Here is a 23,470-nt window from a genome sequence, read left to right as displayed (position 1 = left end):
GGAGCTGCTCTGGAGAAGGCTCTGTCCCCAAAACAGCGCGGGTTGGACTTTTGGATGGAGAGGAGACCGGCTGAGGTGGATCTGAGGGACCGTGAGGGTTGGTAAGGGGGAGGAGGTCAGTGAGGTATGAGGGGCCAGATGGTGGGGGGGCTTTATAGGTGAGGACCAGGATTTTTGTAGGTGATCCCGTTGGGAAATGGGAAGCCAGTGGAGTTGTTTTAGGACTGGAGTGATGTGGTGCCAGGATTTGGAGCAGGTAATGAGGCTGGGCGGCTGAGTTCTGGACCAGTTGGAGTCGGCTGATGTTGGTAGAGCTGATGCCGAGGAGAAGTGAGTTGCAGTAGTCCAGTCGGGGAGGAGATGAAGGCGTGAATGAGTCTTTCAGCAGCGGGGGTGTGAGAGGGTCTGATTTTGCGGATGTTGCGGAGGTGAAAGAAGGAGGTTTTAATGACTTGACGGATGTGAGGCTCAAGGGAGAGGGTGGAATCAAAGATACGCCAAGGTTGCGGGCCTGGGGGAGATGGGGAGACAATGGTGCCGTCGATGGTGAGAGTGGGGTTATTGGTTTTGCTGAGTGTGGATTTGGAGCCGATCAGAAGGAATTCTGTTTTGTCGCTGTTGAGTTTGAGGAAGTTGTGTTGCATCCAGGTTTTAATAGCTGACAGACAGGAGTTGATGTGGGAGAGGGGAGGATTGTGGGGGGATTTGGTGCTGAGGTAGATCTGGGTGTCGTCAGCATAGCAGTGGAAGTCCAGGTTGAAGTGGCGGAGTATCTGACCAAGAGGGAGGATGTAGATGATGAAGAGGAGGGGGCCAAGTACGGAGCCTTGGGGAACACCTTGAGTGACTGTGGCTGTGGCAGAGGTGTGGTTGTGGAGAGAGATGAAATGGGGTGTTGGAAATGGTATCGAAGTGGAGCCAGCTGAGTGCAGTACCCGTCGATACCGAGGTCTTTGAGTCTGGTGAGCAGGATGTTATGGCTCACAGTATCGAAGGGCTGCACTCAGGTCGAGGAGGATGAGGATGTTGAGGGAACCGGTGTCAGCAAAGGTGAGGAGGCGTTGAGGACTTTGAGGAGAGCGGTTTCTGTGTGCTGTGTAAGGGGCTAAAAACCAGATTGGAGAGGTTCGAATAGGTTATTGGCAAGAAGATGGGTTTGTAGTTGTGAAGGCGACTATGCGTTCCAGGGTTTTAGACAGAAAGGGGAGGTTGGATATTGGGCGGTAGTTGTTGAGAGAGGAGGGATCCAGACCAGGTTTTTAAGGATTGGGGTGACAGCGGCAGTTTTGAAAGCAGAGGGGACAGTTCCAAGGGACAGTGAGGAGTTGAAGAGGTTAGTGAGGTAGGGGCATAGGACCGGGAGGCAGGACTTCAGAAGTGGAGTAGGGAGGGGGTCAAGGGAGCAGGTAGTGGGTTTGGAAGAGCTGATGAGTTTGGAGATTTCAGGAGGAGTGACTGGGTTAAACTGGGAGAGGAGGAAGTGTGGAGGAGGGGTCGGGAGGTCTGGAGGGATGGAGAGAGGAGGGTCCAAGGTAGGTGCTGGAGTAGATCCTGGAAGGTCAGATACAGGGGATAGAGATATGTAAATGAGATTGATTTTGTCAGTGAAAAAGTGGAGGAATGAGTTGCAGAGATCCGGGTAGAGTAAAGGAGGCTGTTGGTCCGAGGCTGATAAGGTTGTTCAATGTGGAGAAGAGGGTTCTGGGGTTTTGGCGAGGGTCCGGTGAGGATGGGGGAGAGGTAGGCAGGTTTGGCAGCAATGAGGGGCATCTTTGTAGGCGATGAGATGGGATTTATAGGCTTCGCATGATGGACTGTGAGGGATGATTTCTTTGTCAGACGTTCAAGTTGGCGGCCAGTTTGTTTCATTTTTCGGATGCAGGTGTGTACCAGGGTGAAGAGGTGTTAAAAGTGACGAGTTTTGTTTTGAGGGGGCCAGGATGTTGAGGGAGGTAGACAAGGTGGAGTTGAGGTGGTCTGTGAGGTCATCGGGTGAGGTGAGGGTTGAGTCCAGGTGGAGAGTGGTGGAGAGCAGGTCAGAGAGATGGTGGGGATTGATAGATTTGAGGTTGCGAAGGTGATTTCTCTGAGGAGGCGGGGCGTGGGGTTGGAGAAGGGATGGTGAACCATATCAGTTTGTGATCAGAGAGGGGAAAGAGGCATGGATGGAGGTCGAGCACTGGTTGGTTGGTGGAGCAGACCAGGTCGAGGATGTGACCTTTTTCATGGGTGGGGAATGTGACATGTTGGGTGAGAGAGAAGTTATCCAGTAAAATTTTGAATTCTGATGAGAGCTTGCATGTGGGGGAGTCCATGTGGATGTTTAAGTCACCGAGTAGCAGCAGACGTGGAGAGAGAGATGAGGCTAGTGTGGGGAGTTCAGTAAAATCAGAGAGGAAGGAGGGATTTGGTTTAGGTGGCCGGTAAATGAGGATGACTGTCATGGAGGAAAAGAGTTTTGAAGCGAGATATTCAAACGATGATACTGAGGGGAGGGTGAGTTCTGTGATCCGGAAGTTCTGATTGAAAATGTGGCGGCGAGAGCCACCTCCACGGTGGGAGGGGCGGGGTTTGCAGATGTAGTTGTAGCCAGGGGGATGCTTGGTTGAGGGAGAAGAAGTCGTTGGGTTGTTGCCAGGTTTCGTGAGCAGAAGGAAGTCAAGAGTGTTGTCGAGGGATTAGTTCATGGAGGACAGGGGCTTTGTTGTGAGCGATCGGGTGTTGAGGAGGGCAAAGTTGGCATGGTGAGAGGGTGGTGGGATGGGGGCAGGCTGGAGAGATCTGAGGTTGTCCCGTTAGCAGTGCGTGGTGGTCGTTGGGGTGTGGGGGTATTGCAGTTGAGGGGACAGTGGGCCGATTAGCAAATGATTGGAGAGTATGATTGAGTGTATGTGAAGTGGGAAGAAAGCACTGTAGTCCGGTCCGGGTTTCTGTGTAGCCTGATGATGCGTTCAGCCCTATGTGAACCAGTGGGTGAAGCATTCAGATGACGTGGGACAGGTGCAACAGAGCGTGCAGGTGACCAGATGGATGGAATGGATTGTCCGTGGTGGAAGAAAACAAACTTGCGGCGAGAGCTTCTGTGGATGTAACGGGCCGACTGAGAAGTCCGGAAGCTGTTTGATGACTGGGATGCAGGATGGAATGGAGTAGTTGGACGAATTGGACCAGTTGCAGAGTTGAATATTTGATCATGATGCCGAGCGGAGGGACGAGAGCCCTGCGTGATAGTGGTTAGCCGTGGGCTAGGAGCACAGAGGTGGAGGTGGAGATGGATGAATGAGGTGATTGCCAAAATGATCCACAGCATGACCGAAGAGAGAGGAATGTCTAGTCTTGGTCGCGGCTCGCATCTGGTGGAGGTTGCCTATGAGGAGGAGGTCAGCACTCGGGTTAGCCGGGCAGCTAGGATTTGCGCCACGCGCTTGGTGAACGGGGGCAGCTAGCTAGCGGCTAACCGGACGAGGCAAGAGTCCGGCCAAGGAGCCCAGGCGGCTTCGGGAACCAGCAGAGAGACTGTCCAGAGGTACAGAGGCTGTCCAGAGGTAGGGGTACAGCGAACACAAACACAAGAGAATAGCAGACCAATAGCAGATGAATAGCAGACGGAGAAGCGCGAATAACCAGCCAGCCGCGCCTCACGTCGGTAAAATGATGTATTTAAAGTAGACATGAGAACATATTTAAAGCGTAACTCTCGCCAAAATGCAGCCTAGGGTCTTTTTGTGAATGTACCTGAGACAAACTTCAGTTTTAAAAGCATATTTAGGACGGAAGCACCACTTTGAAAATTTACCGTATTTTTACCGTTTTTCGGTCAAATGGCCTTTTGAATGGGAGTGCTAGGGGCATTACTATGATAGCATCTAAATAGCTATTTTTAAAACTCTAAGAAGGCTCGACACAACATGAGACTTTGCTCCAAGTATCACCAGGGGCTCTTTTGAGGCTAGCATAGAAGTGCCCCTAGTTCTCCCATTCAAAAGGCCATTTGACTGAAAAACGAGAAGACGGTAAATCTTAAAAGTGGCGCTTCCGTCCTAATGGTGCGTTCTTTTTGTCTTGTAATCGCGACTAGTAGCTCAAGCGGGACGTCACATCCGTGTCGAAAAACGAATAACCGCGGGTTGTTGCATTCTTTTTGTCACACAATACTACGAGTCGGAGAAAAGATGGATTTATGTAACATTTTTAGTAACATTTAGGATTCTATTCACCCAGTTATTGACATATTACACACATATATCTCAGTTTGATACATGAAAATTACGTTTTGATTAACGTTAACGTTAGGCTACTGCTCTGCTTTCTGCTCAAGACTCGGCTTAAAGCCATTGTTGTCATAGCAACCGAGCGTCTCTAGCCAATTTCAGCTGCACAAGCTACAAAATAACTAATCAGGCGGTATTTAACTCCTAATAAGACTGTAGAGACATGCCTATAGGTAGCAGTATACAGCGCTATGTTTAACTCCTAATAAGACTGTAGTGACATGCCTATAGGTAGCAGTATACAGCACTATGTTTAACTCCTAATAAGACTGTAGAGACATGCCTATAGGTAGCAGTATACAGCACTATGTTTAACTCCAATAAGACTGTAATAAGACGTGACATGCCTATAGGTAGCAGTATACACGCATGTTTAACTCCTAATAAGACTGTAGAGACATGCCTATAGGTAGCAGTATACAGCGCTATGTTTAACTCCTAATAAGACTGTAGAGACATGCCTATAGGTAGCAGTATACAGCGCTATGTTTAACTCCTAATAAGACTGTAGAGACATGCCTATAGGTAGCAGTATACAGCGCCTATGTTTAACTTCTAATAAGACTGTAGTGACATGCCTATAGGTAGCAGTATACAGCGCTATGTTTAACTCCTAATAAGACTGTAGAGACATGCCTATAGGTAGCAGTATACGCGCTTATGTTTAACTCCTAATAAGACTGTAGAGACATGTCTATAGGTAGCAGTATACAGCGCCATGTTTAACTCCTAATAAGACTGTAGAGACATGCCTATAGGTAGCAGTATACAGCGCCATGTTTAACTCCTAATAAGACTGTAGAGACATGCCTATAGGTAGCAGTATACAGCTATGTTTAACTCCTAATAAGACTGTGGAGACATGCCTATAGGTAGCAGTATACAGCGCTATGTTTAACTCCTAATAAGACTGTAGAGACATGCCTATAGGTAGCAGTATACAGCGCCATGTTTAACTCCTAATAAGACTGTAGAGACATGCCTATAGGTAGCAGTATACAGCGCCATGTTTAACTCCTAATAAGACTGTAGAGACATGCCTATAGGTAGCAGTATACAGCGCCATGTTTAACTCCTAATAAGACTGTAGTGACATGCCTATAGGTAGCAGTATACAGCTATGTTTAACTCCTAATAAGACTGTAGCGAATGTCTATAGGTAGCAGTATACAGCGCTATGTTAACTCCTAATAAGACTGTAGAGACATGCCTATAGGTAGCAGTATAGCCTATGTTTAACTCCTAATAAGACTGTAGTGACATGCCTATAGGTAGCAGTATACAGCACTATGTTTAACTCCTAATAAGACTGTAGAGACATGCCTATAGGTAGCAGTATACGCTCGCCATGTTTAACTCCTAATAAGACTGTAGAGACATGTCTATAGGTAGCAGTATACAGCGTGCGTTTAACTCCTAATAAGACTGTAGAGACATGTCTATAGGTAGCAGTATACAGCGCCATGTTTAACTCCTATTAAGACTGTAGAGACATGCCTATAGGTAGCAGTATACAGCGCTATGTTTAACTCCTAATAAGACTGTAGAGACATGTCTATGGGTAGCAGTATACAGCTATGCTTTAACTCCTAATAAGACTGTAGAGACATGTCTATAGGTAGCAGTATACAGCGCTATGTTTAACTCCTAATAAGACTGTAGAGACATGCCTATAGGTAGCAGTATACAGCGCCATGTTTAACTCCTAATAAGACTGTAGAGACATGCCTATAGGTAGTAGTATACAGCGCTATGTTTAACTCCTAATAAGACTGTAGAGACATGTCTATAGGTAGCAGTATACAGCGCTATGTTTAACTCCTAATAAGACTGTAGTGACATGCCTATAGGTAGCAGTATACAGCGCTATGTTTAACTCCTAATAAGACTGTAGTGACATGTCTATAGGTAGCAGTATACAGTGCTATGTTTAACTCCTAATAAGACTGTAGCGACATGTCTATAGGTAGCAGTATACAGCGCTATGTTTAACTCCTAATAAGACTGTAGCGACATGTCTATAGGTAGCAGTATACAGCGCTATGTGTACGACTTCTTCATTTGGTTACAGCAAAGACAAAAGTGCTTAAAATTGTAGATAACCACAATGTTTACTACGTCTGATGCACGACGTAGCCATCTTTGAAAGTGAGCTCGGGGTCCTCTGAGTTCAGACGACTTGACGAGTCGTAAATACGACCTCGGGGGCGTTCTTTATGCAACATCCGGGTCGTAACTCCGGAAAACAACTCGTAAAACGACTTCGGTGGACAAAAAGAACGCACCATAAATATGCTTTTAAGCGGAAGTTTGACTCGGGTACATTTACAAAACGACCCTAGGTTACATTTTGGTGAGAGTTACACTTTAATGTAATGTCAATTCACATAACACCAACATTTATTTTTGGCTGGCGGCCTTCCATCCAGTTCATTTCCTGGCGCTACAGTCTTGCACACGATTTTATTCACTTTTGGTCTCTTAACAGGAGCTGAACGAGAACCAGTCGACTCCGAAGCGGGAGAAGCAGGAGTGGCTGATCCGTCAGAAGGAGTGTCTGCAGCAGATGCAGGCGGAGGAGGAGGCCAGCCTGCTGCGGAGGCAGCGGCAGTACTACGAGCTGCAGTGCCGCCAGTACAAGAGGAAGATGCTGCTGGCTCGCCACAACCTGGAGCAGGACCTGCTCAGAGAGGTACGGCGCTCCATCTTCACACTTCAAACCACACAATTAACAAATGTCGGTTATTGCCAGGTCTTTTTAGACGAGGGACGATGTACTTCGTGGTTACATTCTAAAGCACAAATAAATAACCATCAAACACCTTTCAGGTGATTTCTCCTCATGCATATTTATTGCAGCAGCTGGACAAGGAAGTTACTCTAATATCTAAAACATTTCTCTTTGATTGATTTCATTAAAAGTAAAGTTAGGCTTTGCTGTTGGCTTCAAGACTCATTTTATAAAAAGACAGAAAGACAAAGAGATACGCGCTCCCCGGCAGGCGCACTGAACTGCAGTCTGCAGTCAGGTGTCTCGTGCCAGAGAGAGGGAGTAAGAGCCGCGGTGCAGAGAGAATTTGAAAGAAAACTTATTTTCATACGTTTTCGTTCTAACACTTGGTTTTTACCCACAGTTTTTCCTGTAAAACTCCGCTACTGCTCTGCAAAAGGCAGACTAGTGAACATCTGGGCACCCACTGTCAGCGGACTGTTGGAAATGAACTGAACCGCTCTTCTGCTGTTGAAGCTGCCTGTGAACATCCTAGTTTTATACAGTTTATGGTGAAAAGCCCAATGTAAAGCACAGGGAGACAACATTTATGTTGCTGTTTTTTCAAAGTGTGCGGCAAACATAGGCGGCGACCTGTGACGACTGCTCACAGACAGTATATAAGAATGGTCCAACAGATCCCGTGTCTCTGGACGGAGACCAGTGAAGGATATTAGAAGCACTTTTCCGGTGATCTCTTGCTTTACTGAGCAGCCTCCAACTGAGAGAGACAGCGTAGATGTGACGTGAGCAACCTGTCTGAAAGTGTGAAGTCTTCTGGTAGCTGTGCCGAGAGAAATCTCAATCATTCCCAATCTTCCAGAGACGGAGAGCGTAGGTATATGTAAGGAGATAACATAGACACAGGCTAATTACTGATCACTAACATGCTAGTTAACATTAGTCATTAAACCTAAACAGCTAATGGAAGTCCAAACTGCCTGTGAGCTTCTCCTGTACTATACGGTAATTCCTCTACTGTGTGACAGTAAGTCTCGTGGTTATGACCCAATCGTTAGCCTATTGTTATAAAAGCGTCTGCTACGGAGCCATAACGTGAGCTACAAGGTAATGGAGCCTTTTATACATTGTTGTGTTTCTTTAGAAATAAACAACAGACAAATAGAGTCTTTAAACGCTTCAGATGTAAAGTTATTCTCTGTCAAAGTGACGTCAGAATGAATGGGAGTCAAAGGGATGCTAACGGGAGGTGATGGCTTGGTAGCATCAAAATGGCGCCATAGGAGGTTAGAGTTCTGAAGCGAAGCTTACCCCCTTGCGACTGCCCCACTGTCATTTCCAACCAATCACATAATTTGTCCCGCCCAGGTCGAGTGCAATAGTCTACCCTGATCAAACCCACCTGCAGACCTGGGTCCTAAAGCCGAGTAGATGAAGGAAGGTTGCCCCATTCAGACACACAGTTGACCTGGGTATAACCCTGATTGAACTATTGGTGTGAAAGGGGTACCAGACGTAGTCATATTTTCAATTCCCCAGTTAGCTTTTAGCACTGACTGAATGTGAGACTCTATGTAATCTGTCTTATAGCTTTTTTAAATTCTCAATTTTTGCGATTCTGTTATACAGAAACTATTGGGCTCTACATTAATGCTGTCATCAGTCTGTGACTACCCGGGCCCTCATCAAAAAAAGACACTAGCCACCGGGCTGAACAAGTCTTCTGGGGGAAACACTGGGTTGAGTTTACAGTCTTCTTCTCTCCTCTCCTTCCTTGTGTTCCTCCACCAGGACCTGAACAAGAAGCAGACCCAGAAGGATCTGGAGTGCGCCATGCTGCTGCGGCACCACGAGTCCACCCAGGAGCTGGAGTTCAGGCAGCTGGGCTCGGTGCAGCGGACCCGGGCCGACCTGATCCGAACGCAACACCAGACCGAGCTGACCAACCAGATGGAGTACAACAAGCGCCGTGAGCAAGAGCTGCGACAGAAACACACCATTGAGGTCCGTCAGCAGCCCAAGAGCCTCAAGGTATGAAGGAGACCGACTTAGGGCTGCTTGATTGTGGGAAGAATCATAATCAGGATTATTATACACGATTACTCAATGTCTTTTGGATAGATTTACATCTATTGATACATTTATTGACTTGACTTGGTCTCTAGCTCAGAGACTTGACTTGGACTCTAGCTCAGAGACTTGACTTGGACTTTTGCTCAGAGACTTGACTTTGACTCTAGCTCAGAGACTTGACTTGGACTCTAGCTCAGAGACTTGACTTGGTCTTTAGCTCAGAGACTTGACTTGGACTCTAGCTCAGAGACTTGACTTGGACTCTAGCTCAGAGACTTGACTTGGTCTTTAGCTCAGAGATTTGGACTCTAGCTCAGAGACTTGACTTGGACTCTAGCTCAGAGACTTGGGACTTGACTTGGACTCTAGCTCGGAGACTTGAGACTTGACTTGGACTCTAGCTCAGAGACTTGAGACTTGACTTGGTCTCTAGCTCAGAGACTTGAGACTTGACTTGGTCTCTAGCTCAGAGACTTGAGACTTGACTTGGACTCTAGCTCAGAGACTTGAGACTTGACTTGGTCTCTAGCTCAGAGACTTGAGACTTGACTTGGACTCTAGCTCAGAGACTTGTGAGCATCTGTGGTATGTACACACCAATCACCAAGGCAAATTCCACGTAGGTGTAACTTACTTTGGCAATAAACCATTTTCTGATTCTGATTGTTTCAGTCCAAAGAGCTGCAGATCAAGCGTCAGTTCCAGGAGACCTGTAAGATCCAGACGCGTCAGTACAAAGCCCTGAGGAACCACCTGCTGGAGAGCACTCCCAAATCCGACCACAAGGCCGTCCTTAAACGCCTCAAAGAGGAGCAAACACGTAAGCTGGCCATCCTGGCTGAGCAGTACGACCACTCCATCAACGACATGCTGTCCACACAGGCTGTGAGTAAGGCAAGGAAACCTCCGCGCACCTTCTACACCTGAAACCTGCACCTCCACACAGCCACCTTCTACACCTGAAACCTACACCTCCACACAGCCACCTTCTACACCTGAAACCTACACCTCCACACAGCCACCTTCTACACCTGAAACCTGCACCTCCACACAGCCACCTTCTACACCTGAAACCTACACCTCCACACAGCCACCTTCTACACCTGAAACCTGCACACAGCCACCTTCTATACCTGAAACCTGCACACAGCCACCTTCTACACCTGAAACCTCCACACAGCCACCTTCTACACATGAAACCTGCACCTCCACACAGCCACCTTCTACACCGGAAACCTACACACAGCCACCTTCTACACCTGAAACCTACACACAGCCACCTTCTACACCTGAAACCTACACACAGCCACCTTCTACACCTGAAACCTCCACACAGCCACCTTCTACACCGAAACCTCCACACAGCCACCTTCTACACCTGAAACCTCCACACAGCCACCTTCTACACCTGAAACCTACACACAGCCACCTTCTACACCTGAAACCTACACACAGCCACCTTCTACACCTGAAACCTGCACACAGCCACCTTCTACACCTGAAACCTCCACACAGCCACCTTCTACACCTGAAACCTGCACACAGCCACCTTCTACACCTGAAACCTACACACAGCCACCTTCTACACCTGAAACCTACACACAGCCACCTTCTACACCTGAAACCTACACACAGCCACCTTCTACACCTGAAACCTACACACAGCCACCTTCTACACCTGAAACCTACACACAGCCACCTAATGCACATGAAACCTACACCTCCACACAGCCACCTTCTACACCTGAAACCTGCACACAGCCACCTTCTACACCTGAAACCTGCACACAGCCACCTTCTACACCGGAAACCTCCACACAGCCACCTTCTACACCTGAAACCTACACACAGCCACCTTCTACACCTGAAACCTAGGGCTGGGCGATATGGACCAAAAGTCATATCCCGATATATTTTGGCTGAATATCGATATACGATATATATCCCGATATTTTTTTCCGCGAATTGAGAGCAAATGTTCAGTCAAAGCCCAAATCAAATATGACATGTCACAAGTAGTTTCATAGAAACAGTTGCAAAATCAAATAAATAATAAACCGGTTTCTTCACCTGGTTCATGATTAAATGCTCAGCTGTTCAAATAACAATAAAATGTAAACCTAAATACTGTATAACAGGAGTAACTTTTTTGAAATCAAAGCTCCATAGGCTATTTGTGATTCGTTCCAAAGGTCAATTAAGCTTTTGATATTAATATAATCTACTTTGTTCAAAATGTAATGCCTCATGCCTGTAAGCCTAGGTTATAGTCCCATTCTTCCACTTGATACTGCTTCCACTTAAGTAAACTAAAAGATGAACTATCGACTACAAAACAAAGAAACTAATTAATGTGTTAATACAAAGAATATTTATTATGATCGGTTCACAGATCTGAGTCCAAACGGAAACTTCACCCTTCTGAACTAAGAGTTTCTGCTTCAAGGTGAAGTTTAAACAGACTGAAATGTCCAGGCTCATTCCTCCACTATTTATTTCTGTATGTATTTATGCGTTACATGTAATTTTAACGGGCACTGAGCTCCAGATCCTGCAGCCGCAGACGGTCGCTGCCCCGCTGTAGCTTCTCCGTCACGCTTCGCCACGCGAAGTGTGGAACTTTCCCCGCATATCGACATACAGTTCGGTCCTGGACTACGTGTAACATCCTACCGATCACCACTCTGTCTTTGGCCGGTCCGGATCTGGATCAGCGGGGACCGGCAGCAGCGAGGCGAAGCTGTGTTTTTGCCCGGGAAGAGACGCTGCCGGGCCACGGGGCTCTCCGCCTCCGGCCGCCGCCGGAGCTCAGATTGCTGGTCGGCGGCATATATAATCATAAAACACATTGTCACCTGTTAAATGTTATCCATGCTGTTTGTTCTTTTCATTTCCTCTATCGAACATAATTAAGCAGTACAAAAGTCCGGCATCTTTAGCGTTGATCTGAATGCTTCGGCCCCCTGTTCCAAGATGGCGGCGGGTTTTGACGTATGTTTAGAACCTCACGGCGACATATCTATGGGAGCAAGGATCACATTTGAACTATATCGATATATGCGATATGGTCTAATTCCATATCTCATTTAAAAATATATCGATATATTTGTTTATATCGATATATCGCCCAGCCCTACTGAAACCTCCACACAGCCACCTTCTACACCTGAAACCTCCACACAGCCACCTTCTACACCTGAAACCTCCACACAGCCACCTTCTGCACCTGAAACCTCCACACAGCCACCTTCTACACCTGAAACCTCCACACAGCCACCTTCTGCACCTGAAACCTCACAGACACACCTGAAACTCCACACAAACACCCACACGCACCTTCTACACCTGAAACCTGCACCTCCACACAGCCACCTTGTACACCTGAAACCTCCACACAGCCACCTTCTATACCTGAAACCTACACCTCCACACAGCCACCTTCTATACCTGAAACCTACACCTCCACACAGCCACCTTCTACACCTGAAACCTCCACCTCCACACAGCCACCTTCTACACCTGAAACCTCCACCTCCACACAGCCACCTTCTATACCTGAAACCTACACCTCCACACAGCCACCTTCTATACCTGAAACCTACACCTCCACACAGCCACCTTCTACACCTGAAACCTCCACACAGCCACCTTCTACACCTGAAACCTCCACCTCCACACAGCCACCTTCTACACCTGAAACCTCCACCTCCACACAGCCACCTTCTATACCTGAAACCTACACCTCCACACAGCCACCTTCTATACCTGAAACCTCCACACAGCCACCTTCTACACCTGAAACCTCCACACAGCCACCTTCTACACCTGAAACCTCCACCTCCACACAGCCACCTTCTACACCTGAAACCTCCACACAGCCACCTTCTACACCTGAAACCTCCACCTCCACACAGCCACCTTCTATACCTGAAACCTCCACACAGCCACCTTCTACACCTGAAACCTCCACCTCCACACAGCCACCTTCTATACCTGAAACCTACACCTCCACACAGCCACCTTCTACACCTGAAACCTACACCTCCACACAGCCACCTTCTATACCTGAAACCTACACCTCCACACAGCCACCTTCTACACCTGAAACCTACACCTCCACACAGCCACCTTCTACACCTGAAACCTACACCTCCACACAGCCACCTTCTACACCTGAAACCTACACCTCCACACAGCCACCTTCTATACCTGAAACCTACACCTCCACACAGCCACCTTCTACACCTGAAACCTGCTCCTCCACACAGCCACCGTTCAGCACATTCACACAATGACTGAGTGAATGCTCAGACAGCGTTGTTGTCATTACTTACAATTCCTCACGGGGCCAACAGAAACTACGCACTATAGCTTTATTAAAGCCGTCACATCACCACCTCAGTTCTCTGAGCAGATCGAATTCTTGTGATCCTGACGCTCGCCCCCGTTTGTCTGCTCCCACAGCTGCGTCTGGACGAGACCCAGGAGGCAGAGTACCAGGTGCTGAGGATGCAGCTGCAGCAAGAGCTAGAGCTGCTGAACGCCTACCAGAGCAAGATCAAGATCCACACCGACACGCAGCACGAGCGCGAGGTGAAGGACCTGGAGCAGCGGGTGTCCATCCGCCGGGCGCTGCTGGAGCAACGGGTAGGAGCGCCCGTCTTTAACTTATTTACACATTTATAACTCTCTGCTGCTGGTTTACTGCCAGTCTTTAACTTATTTACACATTTATAACTCTCTGCTGCTGGTTTACTGCCAGTCTTTAACTTATTTACACATTTATAACTCTCTGCTGCTGGTTTACTGCCAGTCTTTAACTTATTTACACATTTATAACTCTCTGCTGCTGGTTTACTGCCAGTCTTTAACTTATTTACACATTTATAACTCTCTGCTGCTGGTTTACTGCCAGTCTTCAACTTATTTACACATTTATAACTCTATACTGCTGGTTTACTGCCCGTCTTTAACTTATTTACACATTTATAACTCTCTACTGCTGGTTTACTGCCAGTCTTTAACTTATTTACACATTTATAACTCTCTGCTGCTGGTTTACTGCCAGTCTTTAACTTATTTACACATTTATAACTCTCTACTGCTGGTTTACTGCCAGTCTTTAACTTATTTACACATTTATAACTCTATACTGCTGGTTTACTGCCCGTCTTTAACTTATTTACACATTTATAACTCTCTACTGCTGGTTTACTGCCCGTCTTTAACTTATTTACACATTTATAACTCTCTACTGCTGGTTTACTGCCCGTCTTTAACTTATTTACACATTTATAACTCTCTACTGCTGGTTTTGCGCCCGTCTTTAACTTATTTACACATTTATAACTCTCTGCTGCTGGTTTACTGCCAGTCTTTAACTTATTTACACATTTATAACTCTCTGCTGCTGGTTTTACTGCCCGTCTTTAACTTATTTACACATTTATAACTCTCTACTGCTGGTTTACTGCCCGTCTTTAACTTATTTACACATTTATAACTCTCTACTGCTGGTTTACTGCCAGTCTTTAACTTATTTACACATTTATAACTCTCTGCTGCTGGTTTACTGCCAGTCTTTAACTTATTTACACATTTATAACTCTCTACTGCTGGTTTACTGCCCGTCTTTAACTTATTTACACATTTATAACTCTCTACTGCTGGTTTACTGCCAGTCTTTAACTTATTTACACATTTATAACTCTCTACTGCTGGTTTACTGCCAGTCTTTAACTTATTTACACATTTATAACTCTCTGCTGCTGGTTTACTGCCAGTCTTTAACTTATTTACACATTTATAACTCTCTGCTGCTGGTTTACTGCCAGTCTTTAACTTATTTACACATTTATAACTCTCTACTGCTGGTTTACTGCCAGTCTTTAACTTATTTACACATTTATAACTCTCTGCTGCTGGTTTACTGCCAGTCTTTAACTTATTTACACATTTATAACTCTCTGCTGCTGGTTTACTGCCAGTCTTTAACTTATTTACACATTTATAACTCTCTGCTGCTGGTTTTACTGCCAGTCTTTAACATATTTACACATTTATAACTCTCTGCTGCTGGTTTACTGCCAGTCTTTAACTTATTTACACATTTATAACTCCTGCTGCTGGTTTTACTGCCAGTCTTTAACTTATTTACACATTTATAACTCTCTGCTGCTGGTTTACTGCCAGTCTTTAACTTATTTACACATTTATAACTCTCTACTGCTGGTTTACTGCCCGTCTTTAACTTATTTACACATTTATAACTCTGCTGCTGGTTTACTGCCCGCTCTTAACTTATTTACACATTTATAACTCTTGCTGCTGGTTTACTGCCCGTCTTTAACTTATTTACACATTTATAACTCTCTGCTGCTGGTTTACTGCCAGTCTTTAACTTATTTACACATTTATAACTCTCTGCTGCTGGTTTACTGCCAGTCTTTAACTTATTTACACATTTATAACTCTCTGCTGCTGGTTTACTGCCAGTCTTTAACTTATTTACACATTTATAACTCTCTGCTGCTGGTTTACTGCCAGTCTTTAACTTATTTACACATTTATAACTCTCTACTGCTGGTTTACTGCCCGTCTTTAACTTATTTACACATTTATAACTCTCTGCTGCTGGTTTACTGCCCGTCTTTAACTTATTTACACATTTATAACTCTCTGCTGCTGGTTTACTGCCGTCTCGTTTAACTTATTTACACATTTATAACTCTCTGCTGCTGGTTTACTGCCCGTCTTTAACTTATTTTACACATTTATAACTCTCTGCTGCTGGTTTACTGCCGTCTTTAACTTATTTACACATTTATAACTCTCTACTGCTGGTTTACTGCCAGTCTTTAACTTATTTACACATTTATAACTCTCTGCTGCTGGTTTACTGCCCGTCTTTAACTTATTTACACATTTATAACTCTCTGCTGCTGGTTTACTGCCAGTCTTTAACTTATTTACACATTTATAACTCTCTGCTGCTGGTTTACTGCCAGTCTTTAACTTATTTACACATTTATAACTCTCTGCTGCTGGTTTACTGCCCGTCTTTAACATATTTACACATTTATAACTCTCTACTGCTGGTTTACTGCCAGTCTTTAACTTATTTACACATTTATAACTCTCTACTGCTGGTTTACTGCCAGTCTTTAACTTATTTACACATTTATAACTCTCTGCTGCTGGTTTACTGCCCGTCTTTAACTTATTTACACATTTATAACTCTCTGCTGCTGGTTTACTGCCAGTCTTTAACTTATTTACACATTTATAACTCTCTGCTGCTGGTTTACTGCCAGTCTTTAACTTATTTACACATTTATAACTCTCTACTGCTGGTTTACTGCCCGTCTTTAACTTATTTACACATTTATAACTCTCTACTGCTGGTTTACTGCCCGTCTTTAACTTATTTACACATTTATAACTCTCTGCTGCTGGTTTTACTGCCAGTCTTTAACTTATTTACACATTTATAACTCTACTGCTGGTTTACTGCCAGTCTTTAACATATTTACACATTTATAACTCTCTGCTGCTGGTTTTACTGCCAGTCTTTAACTTATTTACACATTTATAACTCTCTACTGCTGGTTTACTGCCCGTCTTTAACTTATTTAACATTTATAACTCTCTGCTGCTGGTTTACTGCCAGTCTTTAACTTATTTACACATTTATAACTCTCTGCTGCTGGTTTACTGCCCGTCTTTAACTTATTTACACATTTATAACTCTCTGCTGCTGGTTTACTGCCAGTCTTTAACTTATTTACACATTTATAACTCTCTACTGCTGGTTTACTGCCAGTCTTTAACATATTTACACATTTATAACTCTCTGCTGCTGGTTTACTGCCAGTCTTTAACTTATTTACACATTTATAACTCTCTGCTGCTGGTTTACTGCCAGTCTTTAACTTATTTACACATTTATAACTCTCTGCTGCTGGTTTACTGCCAGTCTTTAACTTATTTACACATTTATAACTCTCTGCTGCTGGTTTACTGCCAGTCTTTAACTTATTTACACATTTATAACTCTCTGCTGCTGGTTTACTGCCAGTCTTTAACTTATTTACACATTTATAACTCTCTGCTGCTGGTTTACTGCCAGTCTTTAACTTATTTACACATTTATAACTCTCTACTGCTGGTTTACTGCCAGTCTGACACAACTTGGGGCGCTTTCACACCTATAGTTCGATAGACTTTTTTTTTTTTCTTCTTCTTTCTTTCATTCGGTTCAGTTTGCGTTCTTCACTTTGGAAAAAACAAACATTGCAAACACATCACGGTCAAAATGGCCGCTGGTCTTTAGTTCAGAATGAGTGAAACCCTTCTGGTCTGAGGAAGTCCTGATAGTGGGAACCAAAGCAGAACCTGTTTAAGTTACGAGTCGTTAGGTTCCTGCAGTGGATACTTATGGCGTCTTAATTTGGTTTCTCTTTATTCGGCCTTTATTAGGGATCAACCGATATGGATTCTTTTTTTAGTACTGATGCAGATTTATTTTTTTCTCCATCAGCCTTAGCCGATGACCAATAGGCTGCCGATTTTCTTGAGCCGATATTTGGAGCCGATACTGCTTTTGCTCCCTTAATTTACATCATAAAAATGTAAACCCTGCCACACTGGATTTGTTTTCTGAATCTGCTCTGCCATTTCTTTATAAATAACCAAAAACACAGATCAGTGTCACTTCTGCAATCATCTTATAGTGTGCATCATATGGACGGGTGCAGCGTCTCCAGCAACACAGAGCTGCCTGTCTGGAAATAATGCCGGGAGAAAACTATCGGCGAACACAGCAGCCGCATATCGGCCGATACACTTAAAATCGCAAATATCTTAATATGCATCCGATATATCGGCCGGCCGATAAAGTCGTGCATCACTAGCCTTTGTTCCCATCGGTTCATAATCCTCCCCTCATCCCCCCCCCCCCCATCTGATTCGCTGCTGCTTTAACTTAAAACAATCCTTTGTCTCAGATAAAAGTGGATTCTGATCCTTCAAAGTGTAGTAGACTCAACAAAAAACAATTAAATTAGTAGAAATCAGGGCTGTGACTGATAATTGTTATTGATTAATCTGCTGATTATTTTCTCTATAAAATGTTGGTAAATAATAATAATAAATACCTGCTATAAGTTCTCAGAGACCAATGGATGTGTTAAAATAGTTTGAGTTCCTCCAGCAGTAAACAAAGGTCTAAGAACAGTTTCCTGTTAATGGCCTGTTGGTCCCAGCTTCACGTTCAAACGTTTTGAAAAACCTGGAAAAGTTATGAAATTTAAAAAATGCAAATTCCAGGCCTGGAAAGGTTTTGGAAACATAAAAAGACCCAGACAGTTTTGGAAAAGTCACATAATCACAGCATAATAACATGTGATTGATAAATGTATTTTCACTTCGTCTTAACCTCAGCGTTGTATTCGGGGAGAGATATTAAGAATCCATCTATGAACCACAGACATTACCATTCATTTATAGTTAAACCTCTGAGGGGAAACCTTAACACTGATTAGTATTCTTATTGTAGAATGTCGACTGACATTTTCAGGAACACACAGTCATGGACATTTGCCGAAAAGTCATGAAAAGTATTGGTTAAGAAGCGTATGAACTCTGTTGGTTGTTGTTGTTGTTGTGACTCCGCCCCTAACAGTCTGACCCTCTGTCGTCAGATCGAGGAGGAGATGCTCTCGCTGCAGAACGAGCGTTCGGAGCGGATCCGGACCCTGCTGGAGCGCCAGGCCCACGAGATCGAGGCCTTCGACTCGGAGAGCATGCGGCTCGGCTTCAGCAACATGGCGCTGAGCGGCATCCCGGCCGAGGCCTTCAGCCAGGGCTACCCGACGCCCAGCCCGTCCTCGGGCTCCGCCGGCTGGCCGTCCCGGCCCGTGCCGCGGTCCGGCAGCCACTGGAGCCACAGCGTGCAGAACTCGGTGGCCACGCCGTCCTGGCGCACCCAGAACCACGGCGGGGGGGGGGGCTTCAGCCGCGCCGAGTCCATCACATCGGCACACTGCCTCGGCAGAGACGGGGAGCTGCACCAGAGCAGCCGGGGCCCCCCCTCCTCCCACTCCTCCCACTCCTCCTTTCCATTACCACCCCCCCCCCCCCCCCCCCCCCCCCCTTCCCTGCCCCCCCCCCCCCTGGTCCATCCCACCCACTCCACCCACCACCACCACCACCTGGCCTCCCACGCCTCCTCCCAGTGCCGCCTCCCCCCCCTCCTCCCCCTCCCTCTCCTCGTCCTCGCCGCCGTCCTCCGCCTCGTCTTCCTCCCTCGTCTCAGGGGCTCACGGCGGCCGCCCGGGCTCCGTCTGGGCCCCGCCCAGCCCTCCAGGCGCCCGCCAAGCGGGCCGGCCTCGGGGCCCCGGCCGGCAACGGCTTCAACAGGCTATCACCTCACATCTCATGGAACCGCCCTGATGATCCACTGCTCTATTATGAGAGGAGAGAGAGAAAGAGGAAGTAGAGAGAGACAGGAGAGAGAGAGAGACAGGGAAGAGAGAGGAAAGAGGAGAGAGAGAGAGAGGGAGGGAGAGAGAGAGAGAGACAGGGAGGGAGAGAGAGAGACAGGGAGGGAGAGAGAGAGACAGGGAGAGAGAGAGAGAGAGAGGGAGAGGGAGGGAGAGCGTGAGAGTTTTAAGTTCTTAGCATATTTTTTAGAGGCTTCATAGAGCCGGAGTAAATCTGTTTAAAAAAAAAGCCCAATTTTAAGATTACATTTTTACATTTCCTTTCCAGACGTGTGCAGGACGTAGACGAGTTCCTGATGCACAATAACAGAAAGAGAAGGAAGTCTTTTTAATGAGTGTTACGACCCCGAGCGTCGCCGTTAACCTCCTCACACGTTAGAGAGCTGCTCAGCACCCCAACAATCCACCAATCACACGTCAGAGAGCTGCTCAGCACCCCAACAATCCACCAATCACACGTCAGAGCTGCTCAGCACCCCAACAATCCACCAATCACACGTTAGAGAGCTGCTCAGCACCCCAACAATCCACCAATCACACGTTAGAGAGCTGCTCAGCACCCCAACAATCCACCAATCACACGTTAGAGAGCTGCTCAGCACCCCAACAATCCACCAATCACACGTCAGAGAGCTGCTCAGCACCCCAACAATCCACCAATCACACGTCAGAGAGCTGCTCAGCACCCCAACAATCCACCAATCACACGTCAGAGAGCTGCTCAGCACCCCAACAATCCACCAATCACACGTTAGAGAGCTGCTCAGCACCCCAACAATCCACCAATCACACGTTAGAGAGCTGCTCAGCACCCCAACAATCCACCAATCACACGGGAGCCATGTGCTGCGAAGTCCAGCTGTGTAAGACCAACAACAACAGCTGGAGTCCGTTTGTTGATTTTGTGACCCGTTGAATCTGTTACGGCGTTGACGTTTAACGGCACGAGACCCTCGGAGTCAGAGAGCACGTTGAAAGTTTAAATTCTGGTTTTCAGCCACAGTTGTGGAGCTTCCACTTGGCCTGCGGTGCTTTAAAAACCACTGTAACTATGTAAATAACGGTCAATTGTAAACCCAGGTTGTTGTTTTTTTAGTGTTTCATACGTTCATCGGGGCGGAGAGGGAGGGGGGTGCTGACCAAGGGGAAGATCTCCTGAAAACTAATAATTCTTTTAGTTGTAGTGATAAATAAGATTGTGTATATGACAATTAAAGAAACACTGCCATCTCTGTGTTGGGCCGAGACAACTCTACCACTGCCCTCCAAGTCTTCTTAAAGGAACAGTCCGACTTTTGTGACACGTGCGCTTGTTTGCTATTAATTATAGATAATTAGTTACTAATAAGTTTGATCTCTGGGTGTTCACAGTACAGAAGTCTAGCATTATCGGGGAACAGCAATCTCTGACATCGGTCCAGCATTAAGAGAGATCGCTGCAGTCGAAAGCGGTGAAACAAGCTGTAATCTAAATTAATAGTAATTGTTCAGCTTGTATTTACCTTTACGAAAGTGCTAGTTGAGCCGCTGACAGACTCAGATTATTATTCTAAGTGTCTGACAACATTATGGAAAGGATTTCTAAGGAGGTTGGCCTTTCTGTTAAAGAGTAAGATCCTTTTTTTAAACATAAAAACATCCGCGAAATTTTGTTCACTAACCCCCCCCCCCCCCCCCCTCAACCAATAAATAATAATAATATTATAAAAAAAAAAAAAAAAAATCAATCAACAAAAAAAAAAAAAAAAAAAAAAAATTTTTTTTTTTTTCTCTCGGCCCCCCCCAAAAACACCCTTCTTTTTTTTTAAAAAAAAAAATAATTAATTAATTAATTATTTTTTTTATATTTTTTCCTTTAAAAACAAAACATCCTTTTTTTTTTTTTTTATTTTTTTTTTTTTTTTGCGGCACCCCCCCCCCCCTTTTTTCTTAAAAAAAAAAACTCTTAAATTTTTTTTTAACCCCTTTTACAAAACCCCCCCCATTTTTTTTTCATACACATAATAATCTTATTCTTTTATCAGCAACAACAGAACTTTTAGTGGACCAAACTTAAGATGCACATTTGCCCCGTAGGGTTACATTGCAGCTCTGTGGCTGTCACGCTAAATACTGGACCAGTTAGACACACACACACACACACACACACACAGACACAGACACACACACACACACACACACACACACACACACACACACACAGGAAACCGTTACCCGTTAATACTTTCCTTGTGTGGTCTGTGGCATGGAAGCAACACGAGGAGACTCAAACGGCGAGCAACAATTGTTGATTAATCGTTAATCGTGGTCAAATGTTAAATTAGCGGTGATTTTGGTTCAAAACGTTCCCAGTTCCGAGCCGGGATAAAGAATGAGACACACAGGTCCACCAACACGTTTCAGCCTCTTCTCAAAGTTCATTTAAATTAAAGATTCTGACATCAATGTGTCCCGTTTCACATTGTAATAACTTTTACTAAAAAATAACACGCTTCAAAACCCTGAAATGGATCTTTTACTGGAAGTTAAATATATTTATATAAGGTCTCAGCTCGCCGCCCGGCGTCTCCTGTCGGCTCGGTCGCTCTGCTTCTTCAGAGAAAACCAAACCGAAGTAGAATGAGGAGAGAGAGAGAGAGAGTTTTAAGTTGTTAGCATATGTTTTAGAGGCTTCATGGAGCCGGAGCAAAGTAAATCTGTCGTTTATAACTAACCGTAAACTAACTAAAAGTAGGAACACATCGGTGACTTTATACCTTTTTAATAGTTTTCTGTGTGATGTGTTTCTGGAGCTCTCTGCTCAGCGTGGACCTCTGTAATAATTACCTCTTTGTCCTGGGCTACGAGCCAACCACCTTCCCCTTCAGCAATATGCAACAAGAAATGAACCGGAATGGATTTAGGAAATCGTTGATGTGCAGCGACACCCAGAGATATTTAGGAAACGTACAGCGCCGTCTAAACGTATATCTGACGATAAACCCACTTTCCATGTACTCAGGGTGGCCTGTCGTATCGCTCGCCTCTGAACACTCAGATTCATTTGTAAACCCACGAAGTCTAGTTTCCTTCTGCCTTCACGTTTCTGTCCTGAACTCAGAGACCAAAATCAACCGGTGATGTCGTCTGATTTAAAACTCAGAGACCAAAATCAACCGGTGATGTCTGATTTAAAACTCAGAGACCAAAATCAACCGGTGATGTCTGATTTAAAACTCAGAGACCAAAATCAACCGGTGATGTCGTCTGATTTAAAACTCAGAGACCAAAATCAACCGGTGATGTCTGATTTAAAACTCAGAGACCAAAATCAACCGGTGATGTCGTCTGATTTAAAACTCAGAGACCAAAATCAACCGGTGATGTCGTCTGATTTAAAACTCTGAGACCAAAATCAACCGGTGATGTCTGATTTAAAACTCTCTGAGACCAAAATCAACCGGTGATGTCTGATTTAAAACTCAGAGACCAAAATCAACCGGTGATGTCTGATTTAAAACTCAGAGACCAAAATCAACCGGTGATGTCGTCTGATTTAAAACTCTCTGAGACCAAAATCAACCAGTGATGTCGTCTGACTTAAAACGGCAAACAAGGAAATGTCCAAAAATTGTCGGAGTGCTCCTTTAAAGGGGACGCTGCCAGAGGGTATTTCTTTTGTGTGAGCCGAGGTGCGTGCGTGTGTGTGTGTGCGTGTGTGTGTGTGCGTGTGTGTGTGCGTGTGTGTGTGTGTGTGTGTGTGTGTGTGTGTGTGTGTGTGTGTGTCCTCTTCAGTCTGCTCTGCATCTGTAGATAAGATGTACATGTTACATTACAGATTAGTACAACTCAGTGCATGGAACTTGTGTACAGATGGCATTTATATGGCAAACATGCACACTAACTATTTATAT

The 23,470-nt window shown here is 45.3% G+C and overlaps 1 protein-coding gene and 1 long non-coding RNA gene across 2 annotated transcripts in view; one reads left to right on the top strand and one right to left on the bottom strand.

The window, feature by feature from the left end:
* taok2a (TAO kinase 2a) overlaps nucleotides 1-19,527 on the top strand; it is a 41,903-nt gene extending 22,376 nt beyond the window's left edge. The window contains 7 exon segments of the mRNA XM_039824581.1: nucleotides 6,760-6,963; nucleotides 8,794-9,033; nucleotides 9,748-9,969; nucleotides 13,540-13,722; nucleotides 18,777-19,308; nucleotides 19,311-19,334; nucleotides 19,337-19,527. Of these exon segments, the coding sequence (XP_039680515.1) occupies nucleotides 6,760-6,963; nucleotides 8,794-9,033; nucleotides 9,748-9,969; nucleotides 13,540-13,722; nucleotides 18,777-19,308; nucleotides 19,311-19,334; nucleotides 19,337-19,527 (1,596 nt within the window).
* LOC120573841 lies at nucleotides 10,882-12,555 on the bottom strand. Its single transcript, XR_005641783.1, has 3 exons — nucleotides 12,412-12,555; nucleotides 12,219-12,352; nucleotides 10,882-10,946 (listed from the first exon to the last, which is right to left on the bottom strand). It is a non-coding gene; the product is annotated as an uncharacterized LOC120573841 (long non-coding RNA).
* Nucleotides 19,528-23,470: the final 3,943 nt, after the last annotated feature.

The sequence above is a fragment of the Perca fluviatilis genome, chromosome 15 (assembly GCF_010015445.1).
Source record: "Perca fluviatilis chromosome 15, GENO_Pfluv_1.0, whole genome shotgun sequence".
NCBI lineage: Eukaryota > Metazoa > Chordata > Actinopteri > Perciformes > Percidae > Perca > Perca fluviatilis.
The sequence above is the reverse complement of the archived record's forward strand: the minus strand, read 5'-3'. Positions and strand labels throughout refer to the sequence as shown.